This window comes from Maylandia zebra, linkage group LG22 (assembly GCF_041146795.1).
Source record: "Maylandia zebra isolate NMK-2024a linkage group LG22, Mzebra_GT3a, whole genome shotgun sequence".
NCBI lineage: Eukaryota > Metazoa > Chordata > Actinopteri > Cichliformes > Cichlidae > Maylandia > Maylandia zebra.
The window spans coordinates 32,261,381-32,271,067 of NC_135187.1; the positions used below are offsets into that span (position 1 = coordinate 32,261,381).

Below are 9,687 nucleotides of genomic sequence, written 5' to 3' on the forward strand. Positions count from 1 at the left end.
TGTTTCCAGATTAACAGCATTTATTTAGGACTATTCACTTAAAGCACATGTTTTAACATTTTTGCTGTACAGTACCTGTGTGTGTGTGTGTGTGTGTGTGTGTGTGTGTGTGTGTGTGTGTGTGTGTGTAATTGTGTCAATATAAAACACAAAGCTTTACATAAAGTTAAGAGAATAATTAAAACTAAGACTATCTTGTGTTGTTCATGGTTCACTACCCTTTATACACAGTAAATTTCCCAGTGTTAAATCAGCAGTGTTAAAGTGTATTTACTCTAATAGAGTCATTATAACAACAGCTGGAGCAAAACGCCCCCCAGTGTGGGTGATGATTCCTGGAGTTAAAAGAGGCAGTGTCAACGTTACTCTAGAAAGCTCCTCCCACCACAGACTGGTTTTCAAACCAAGAGGATTTTTCACGACGCCATTTTCTTCACATCAGTTGCAGGGTAAGTTGTTCATATTTACTTATTAAACCAACAATTCGACATTTTAAGCACAGGTAGCACGTTAAAATAAGGTTACATTCCTTTTGTCCATGTTTATTATATATTTCATTTTGTACCAGAAGCAAATGTGACACTGTCTGTATGCTAATGTAAGGTTGTTAATTAGCTAAAAAAGTTGACTGATATCCGTGTTGGACTGTAAGGCTTGTTATCAAAATTTATTTCAGTGTGTAGTGGTGATTGTGTTGTGTTCTAGCATGTTCGAAATTCCATTAAATGAAACCCTCCATGTGTTGGGATCTACATATTAACATTAGCTAGCTAACTAGCATTTTGGCTAACCTCAGTGCGCGGGCAATTCGCTAGTTATCGTTAAATTTTAAATTACCTAACTCAAGCATTAACTAATTAAAATTTTACACTAAATGTTACATCTTTCTTTTTTTCTTTTTTTTGATACCTAGGTACCAGATATAGAGGTCGTTTTCAGTAAGGTTATTGTCTTATTTTAACTCGGCTGTCTTCAGCGATTTTACGGTTACAGGATTACAACCAGTAACTGTCAGCAGGTGTTATAAGCTTGATAAAATATCCAAAATGTCCAGGATTCAGTTTTTAATGCTTTTTTTTAGTAGTTTGAATTTAAGATGACAGCGTTTGTATTTATTGTGAGTTGATGGTATTGACAAAAGTTACCCTGCTGCTTTTTCCATTTTGGTTACCAGACTGTTCAGTATGTTAAACTAAAGATGAACAAAATACTGACTCCCTAGTGCTAAGTTAGGTCAGACAAATGGTAAAAAGTAGTAGTTATTATTTTAGTTTTGTATTAAGGATTATATCTTGACACCTTGTTACACTGACATAAAAGTAACATATAGTGTAAGAAATCACATTGCAAGGCTGTTTAGCCTTGTTTAGCCAAGAGGACATTAGACCACTGTTACAGCACGATCAGCGGGGCCTATCGCGCGGTGCCCCGCGCTTCACTCGGACTTTCTGACCACGTCATGATCCACCTAATCCCCGCGTACAGACAGAGGCTGAAGCTCTCCAAACCTGTCGTGAGGACTAAAAAACTGTGGAGCAACGAGGCTGTGGAGGAGCTTCGCACGTGTTTGGAGACCACAGACTGGGACACATTGAAGGCTGCTTCTAACAGCTTGGACGAGTTTACGGACACTGTCACCTCCTATATCCACTTCTGTGAGGACAGCATTGTGCCATCACGCACCAGGGTGAGTTATAACAATGACAAACCCTGGTTTACTCCTAAACTCAAAAAGCTGTGGCTGGAAAAGAGAAAGGCGTTCAGAAGCGGAGACAGGGACTGCTACAGAGAGGCCAAGTACAGGTTCACTAAAGAAGTGGACATTGCTAAACACCAGCACTCTGAGAAGATGCAGCAGCAGATCTCAGAGAATGACTCGGCCTCTGTGTGGAAAGGTTTTAGGAATATCACCAACTACAAGCCTAAAACCCCCCACTCCACTGATGACTTGCTCTTGGCCAACACCCTTAACGACTTCTACTGCCGTTTTGACGAGCCATCAGGCAGCCTTCACACCTCCAACGGCCCCAACAATAGAGGCACTTTGGACACTAATTCCCCCACCTCTCCCCCCTCCATAGAGCCATCACCACCTTCAAACTGTTCACCTACAACACCCCCCTCCTCACCCCACACAAAAGAGGATTTCACACCACCTCCTCCCACCACAACTCTTCATATTCATGAAGCAGATGTGAGGAAGCAGTTTAAGAACCTGAATGCTCGGAAAGCTCCCGGCCCAGACGGCGTGTCTCCTGCCACCCTCAGACACTGTGCAAACGAGCTGGCCCCAGTGTTTTCTGGCATTTTCAACTCCTCACTGCAGGCATGTCATGTGCCTGCCTGCTTCAAGTCCTCTACCATAATCCCTGTCCCCAAGAAACCTAGGATCACTGGACTAAATGACTACAGACCCGTGACTCTGACATCTGTGGTCATGAAGTCATTTGAGCGCCTAGTTCTCTCCCATCTCAAGACCCTCACGGCCCCCCTCCTGGACCCCCTGCAGTTTGCATATAGAGCCAACAGGTCTGTAGACGACGCCATCAACATGGCCCTACACTTCATCCTGCAGCATCTGGACTCCCCAGGAACCTACGCCAGGATCCTGTTTGTGGACTTCAGCTCTGCCTTCAACACCATCCTTCCAGACCATCTCCGAGGCAAGCTTTCCCAGATGAATGTGCATGATCCCATCTGCCGGTGGATCACTGACTTCCTGACGGACAGGAAGCAGCATGTAGCATGAAGAATGTCTCGGACTCCCGGACCATCAGCACCGGCTCCCCTCAGGGCTGTGTTCTTTCTCCTCTGCTCTTCTCCCTGTACACCAACTGCTGCACCTCCACCCACCAGTCTGTCAAGCTAATCAAGTTTGCAGATGACACCACCGTTATTGGGCTCATCTCGGACGGGGATGAGTCTGCCTACAGGAGGGAGGTTGAACGTCTGGTGTCCTGGTGCAGCCACAACAACCTGGTGCTGAATGCCCAGAAGACAGTGGAGATTATTGTGGACTTCAGGAAGCACACAGCTCCACTCCCCCCCCATCATCCTGACTGACACCCCCATCACCTCTGTGGACTCATTCCGCTTCCTGGGTATCACCATCACCCAGGACCTGAAGTGGGAGCCCACCATCACCTCCGTCATCAAGAAAGCCCAGCAGAGGATGTACTTCCTGAGGCAGCTGAAGAAATTCAACCTGCCAACACGGACGATGATGCAGTTCTACACTGCAATCATCGAGTCCATCCTCACCTCCTCCATCACCGTGTGGTACGCTGGAGCCACTATCAGGGACAAACAGAGACTGCAGCGTGTTGTGCGCTCTGCTGAGAAGGTGATTGGCTGCAGACTCCCATCTTTGCAGGACCTGTACACCTCCAGGACACTGGGGCGTGCAGCCCGGATCTCAGCTGACCCTTCTCACCCCGGACACAGTCTGTTTGACCTGCTCCCCTCAGGCAGGAGGCTCCGGTCCATTCGCACCAGAACCTCTCGCCATAAGAACAGTTTCTTCCCCTCTGCTGTTGGACACATGAACAATAACCATATGACTGTCCCCGCCACTAACACATGACCCTACGCTGTGTCACTGCATCATTCCATGTTTGGCACTGATCACCACCTGCACTCATGTATATATCTTTCTACGTAGCACTTTTAATTCTTATTCCTACTTTTATTTTTTCATGTCTATTTAAGTGCTATTTATGACAGCATGTTTGCACTGAAGCACCGCAGCAATTTCCTAATGTTGTAAACCTGCTCAACATTTGGCAATAAACCCCTTTCTGATTCTGATTCTGATTTATGGGACTGTTTTAATATTCACATTTTCTGTTTACTGTAGTTCAATGAAGAGCACTGACTATAAGAAATTACGGTCTACAGGAAGCATGCTGCTTAAAGCAAAACTCGGAGGTGTGCAGAAATTCGTTAGAGTATCTGAGCCAAGCCTTAAGGAGTTTTTGATTGCCGGTAAGAAACCAACATTGTATTAAAAAGGTGTACAAGGGGCTTTAAGTTCTTTTTGTTATTTAGTCTCTTCAAACTGCATTTTATGATTAATTGAAAATGATCTGTGTTTTGGAAGCATCTTAGTTATGAATGTATATTTAGTGGGGGGAAAACTGCATAATGTGAGTGTCACTCCTTTTAATCTACCACTTATCAAGCATGTTAGTGGCGCTTAATAATTTAGCCTTTGTTTATCTGACTCATTTTTGAAAGAGTATCTTGAAATGATCTTCATTTTAAGCTACAAAACATTAAATGTCATGTCTTTTTGTTTACACAAACTTGTGTGCTTGTTTCCAGCATTTGCAAAGTTTGGTGCGCCAGCCGTAACAGAAGGAGTGAAAGTTTTTGATAGTTCAGGGACTGAGTTGGATGAGGATGTTTTTGAGGATATAGTAACAGATCCCTCAACCGGGGTACTAACCATCAAATATGAAACAGGTTTGTTTGAGTGATTTGTGTTTCATTGGATGTCTTTTTTTAGTGTCATTATTACATCGTTTAATCAAAGAGTGTATAAAATGAGTCTATGGAGGGACGATGTAAACTGATTTGTTTTTGCTCCTATTTTTAAGGTCTGGAAACATCTGTTGCAGAAGTGTCTCCTGAGCGGTTCCAGTTATCATCGCCACATTCATCAGATTCACAGGATATGGTCATCCTTTCAGACAGCCCTTTGAGGAAACGTCAGAAGCTGGATGCAGAAGCTAAGCAAGTAAGAGTTAAATGATTTCCACATTCTTCTAATAGTGTCTTTTTTGTTTGTAGTTTAAGTGTTCTGAACTGCGGTGGTTATATCAACCTGTAGAATATTTTTATTGTGTTTTCCAGTTGGTGGAATCCATTCTCACAAGCAAACCTGGTGGAGAACGTATAATAAATGAGTACAATCGGACCAAGTCCCTGGTGGATGAAACCAGAAGAAAAATGGTCAACATACTGGTAGCTGACATGACAGAAAAAAATGGGTAATTTATTTCTGGCCCTGTGATTTTTACTATCATTTTCAAATTATTTTAAATCTCTATTAATTCCAGGGAAGCTGACTAGTTCTTTTCCTTTTGATCTTGCAGTACATCACCACCACGGCAGGTAAAAGAAATGTATGCCAGAGGAATTGTAACCTTTTTCCCTTACCTCAGTGACCCGTACTCAAAAAATGGCTATGTAAGTAGCTAACAGCAATAACTGATACAACTAAAATCAAAATTTTAAATCCTGCCAAAATTTATGTCCTCATCAACTGTTCATGGTCACATAACTTACTGATAAATTAATAAACAAAATGTCTGTATGTCTCACTCTCCAAGGAACATTATTATGATGGCGAGAAGGAACATTATTATGATGGCGAGAGTGGCACTGGGTACTTGGCCTGGAGGATTAAAACCATACAGAGATGCACTGCTAAAGAGAGGCGATTAACATCTGGAGGTAACACTTATAATTCAGTGGAATCATATAATACAGTTCCAAATTGTGGTTCTGTATTAATAATGGTTATCAAATGTTATTATTAGTTTTGATAAAGTTGTATTTCATATTGTCTAGCACCAGGAGATGGATCATCGGGTGAAGATCAGTGTGGTGGACCAACTGTCAGACGAGAGTTGCAGTTTGTTACAGAGAACGTGCTGAGTGAGGATGAGTGCAAGGAAGCAATCGCTCTGATGAAACATTCAGCTGATGAAGACACAGTCAAGAAGAAGATGAAGTTGACATTTGTTTATCGACACAACATGGTCCTTGACCCCCTGCTGTCAAGCAACATACTGTCTGTGTTTCCACGTTTCAAAGATATCAAAGGCTTGGTGAATATTTTTCATTACATTGACAATGTAAACACATTTTATTTTTTGCAGATAGCAGATATAATTCTCTGTTCTCTATCCCTGTTACAGATCGAACAGGATTTTGTACTGATGTTTGGTGAAGATGTATCAGGCAGGTTGCTGGAGAGGTGGCCAACAACATTCAAAAGAAAGATTATCCAACAAGGCAGGAAGCTTCCTTCTACCAGTGACCTGGAAGAACTCTTGCTGGCAGCTGACTCTCCTGAGGATGCCACTGAAGTTAATGCTGACATTGGTGAGCTGTTATTTCTTTAATTAGAACATTCACAGGATATATAATGTTTGTCACAGAACAGCTGTCCTTTTGTATTTTGGGTCTACTCAAACATTTTGTCAATGCAGATGCATTGAAATTTGTTATTGATGAGGATGATTCAACTTTATTAAAAACAAATATTTTTTTCAGGCTGGGACAGTGACCTCGCAGCGATTCTATTGCTATTACATTTGATTCCACCATCTGGTCAGGGTCGGAAGAGACCAGGAAAGGTGTCAGCTTCTCAAGCAGAAAGGCATCTTGTGGTCTTCAAGAAGGTTTGTTTCTTTTCTATTTTTATGGTATGAATTACCAGTTTAAGAAACACTTGATTCTTATTGTCTGTCTGTATTTGTCTTTTCAGACTGGAACAAATATCCAAGAGCACCTTGATGCCATCACTACCAGCACTCAACCCTACCTCCTGCCTGTTGGGGTGAAAAAGCATGACATCCACCAGTTCTTCATTATTCTTGACAAGAATGCCATACCATGCAAGTCTACCTCTTCACTTGGTGCTTTTGATGAACTGTTTAAAGCACATTTTGTGTTTAGCACATCTTACAACACCATGCTTCACAACATGTACACGTTCATCCAAACCACAGTGTACAATATAGATGTTGGCAAAATCAAAGAAAGTCCCAGAGTTGCTGAAATAAGGACAAGGTTGCTTCGTTAGGGCTTGAAGGTTAATTCTCCATCATGAAGTGTTTTGTCTGTCAGGCTGAGTTTACTGGTTCAAACATGCTTGTTAGGCATTTACGGTTAGTCCATGGTTACTTACCTGGAAGAAATCTTCGCCTTAAATGTGCCCAGCGTGACTGTGGCTGTGTGTTTGGCACTTTTTCAGGTTTTAGAAAACATTTAAATACCAAACACCTTAACTATTTCGACCAACAGGCTGACACTGATGTTAATTTACAGCCTGATGTGGCAGTTAAAGAAGTTAGCACTACAGGGGAGGTGGTGTCAACTAATGTAGAAGAAACACCCACAACATCTGAAATGTTGAAAAGTTCAAATAAGAGCACTTTGGATATGTGTGCCTCTACTGTTGCACAGCTCAGGGCAGCTGGATTAAGCCAATCTACTGTGAATAGTTTTGTCTCCTCAATGGAGGAAGTGTTTTTTGAGATTCATACTCAGGCTAAAGATGCAGCTTTACAGAGCTTACCTTCACAGGACACTACAAGTAAAAAGAAATTAGAGCAGTCATTCAAAAACTTTGAAAATCCATTTACACTGTTAAATTCAGAAGCTAAACGAAATAGGCACTTTAAACAAAAATGGGCAACTGTTGAACCTGTTGAAATGGTGCTTGGCACAAGATTTGACAGTAGAAGAAACAAGATCACAGGGACTTTTGATCAAGTCATTGTAACCGATAGGTTTGCATATGTTCCTATTTTGGAAACACTGAAAACTATCTTTCAAAACCACCATGTTGTCGACATGTTCAAGTCGAGGAATATGTTCAGAGAAGGTGTGTATGCAGACTTAATCGATGCTGCCTATGTTAAAAGATGTCCCCTATTTTCTGCAGAAAAAGATGCCTTACAAATTCAACTGTTTTATGATGACTTTGAAACTGCAAATCCCCTGGGCTCTAAAAAGGGTGTACATAAATTAGGTGCAATATACTTTACACTAAGGAATTTTCCTCCAATCTTTAATTCGTTGTTGGTCAATATTCATTTGTGTGCTCTTTTTCATGCACAAGACTCAAAGCGTTATGGCTTTAATTCAATCCTTGAGCCACTTGTCAATGATCTGAAAGTTCTTGAGACAGAGGGACTGAAACTTCCCATGTTTAAACACTTGGTTCATGGCACTGTAATCCAGGTCACTGGGGACAATCTTGGCTTGCATAGTCTGTTTGGGTTCGTGGAGTCATTTGCAGCTCGATATTGTTGTCGTTTTTGTCTGCTTGAGAAGGATTGTTTTCAAAGTGTGTTCTGTGAAGATGATTCTGGTGTTGCACTAAGAACTCTTGATATGCATAAGCAGCACTGTGAAAGTGTACAAAGAGATCCTACGCTACCTCATGTATGTGGTGTGAAACGCACTTGTCTCTTGAATTCACTTAAATATTTCAACACAGCCAACAATTTTTCTGTAGATATCATGCATGACATTTTGGAGGGAGTTGCTCAGTTAGAGGTGAAACTTGTGCTGCAGTACATTCAGGAGAACTTCCTAAGTGCTGAACAACTTGCTGGTAGAATACATGCCTTTGACTATGGCTTCAATCAGCAGCGAAATCGCCCACCAAGGGTAAAGTTGTTTGATGGCAGTAATGATTTAGGACTAAATGCAATTCAATCTTGGTGTTTATTGCGTAATGTACCTTTGATGTTTGGCGATTTGGTACAGGTGGGTGATAGCTACTGGCATCTTCTACTTCTGCTTCTACAAATTGTCAATATTGTGTTTTCACCAGTGCTGTCAGAAGGTATGACCATCTACCTCAAACATTTAATTATTGATCATCATCAGCTCTTTAAGCAGTTATTTCCTACACTCAGTCTCCTACCAAAGCATCACTTCATGATACATTACCCTCGCAGTATACGAAATATTGGCCCAATTCTGCACATGTGGTGCATGCGTTACGAAGCCAAACATAACTTCTTTAAGAAGCAATTAAAAAGCTTTAAAAACATTACAATGACATTGGCCAAGAAACACCAAAGTTGTATGGCCATGTATTGGGAGTCTTTTAGCCTCGAAAGATTAGCTTTAGGACCAGGAAAGATGGTGACACTTGGAGAGCTGAAAGAAGGTCCAGAAATTGCTTTAAAATTTGGAGCTGCGTTGTCTACCAGTGTTTTTTCAGCTAAGTGGATAAAACATCATGGTACAGAGTACCGCACTGACTTTATCATCTGTACAGAGGTAGTGTCTGAGATTCCAGTGTTTTATAAGATCAAAAGTATTGTTGTGAAAGATGACATTGTATTGCTCTGTGGAAAACTGATGGAAACCCTGTGTTTTGATGACCATTATCATGCATTTAAGGTCAGAATGCACCCCAATATGGTGCTGAAGGTGTTGAACATAAAAGAGCTGTGTTACTTCAAACCATTTGATCTTCAAATGAAGTATGGCACTTCTGATTCCTCCCTGTATGTGGTTCCATATTGTCATTTTATGCCGAACTAAATTCATTGTTTTAAAGTGTTTTATGACTGTTTTGTGTATGTAGTGTTTTATGTACACTACATGAGATGTTTTAATATTTTGAGCCTGACATCAAAATAAAGCCGTTAAACGTATTATCTAGTTGTGGTTTTTGCTTACTTGTTTTATATTTTAAAGCATTATTAGAAACCAGGTTTTCATGCTGGAAGAGGAAGAGTTTTAGTAACACTACTTGGTGTAAAATTAATTTAAAATTTTACTCTATGAGAGCTAATTTTTCACAAGAAAAAGTGTATGAATAACATAGTATAGAGTAACATCAACTCTCATCAGAGTTATTTGAACCCCCAGTGTTAACTTGAAATAACTCAATTCAGTGTTAAAAATCAGTGGAATTTTACTCAAATAGAG

The 9,687-nt window shown here is 41.0% G+C and overlaps 1 protein-coding gene across 1 annotated transcript; it reads left to right on the plus strand.

The window, feature by feature from the left end:
- The first annotated feature begins 363 nt into the window (after positions 1-363).
- On the plus strand, positions 364-9,404 carry LOC112430153 (uncharacterized). Its single transcript, XM_024798303.2, has 11 exons — positions 364-449; positions 3,857-3,984; positions 4,324-4,464; positions 4,599-4,738; positions 4,855-4,991; positions 5,097-5,190; positions 5,334-5,457; positions 5,575-5,834; positions 5,925-6,111; positions 6,283-6,410; positions 6,497-9,404. Exons 2-11 carry the CDS (start codon positions 3,861-3,863, stop codon positions 6,812-6,814), a joined length of 1,653 nt encoding a protein of 550 aa, XP_024654071.2. The 5' UTR covers positions 364-449; positions 3,857-3,860; the 3' UTR covers positions 6,815-9,404.
- The last annotated feature ends 283 nt before the right edge of the window (positions 9,405-9,687 follow it).

Bases quoted from the DNA above. Each gene is read 5' to 3' on its own strand.
- LOC112430153 (XM_024798303.2), top strand. From the start codon at position 3,861: ATGAAGAGCACTGACTATAAGAAATTACGGTCTACAGGAAGCATGCTG. The intron at 4,465-4,598 runs GTTTGTTTGAGT...CCTATTTTTAAG, and splicing joins AACCATCAAATATGAAACAG to GTCTGGAAACATCTGTTGCA. The intron at 6,411-6,496 runs GTTTGTTTCTTT...TTGTCTTTTCAG, and splicing joins ATCTTGTGGTCTTCAAGAAG to ACTGGAACAAATATCCAAGA.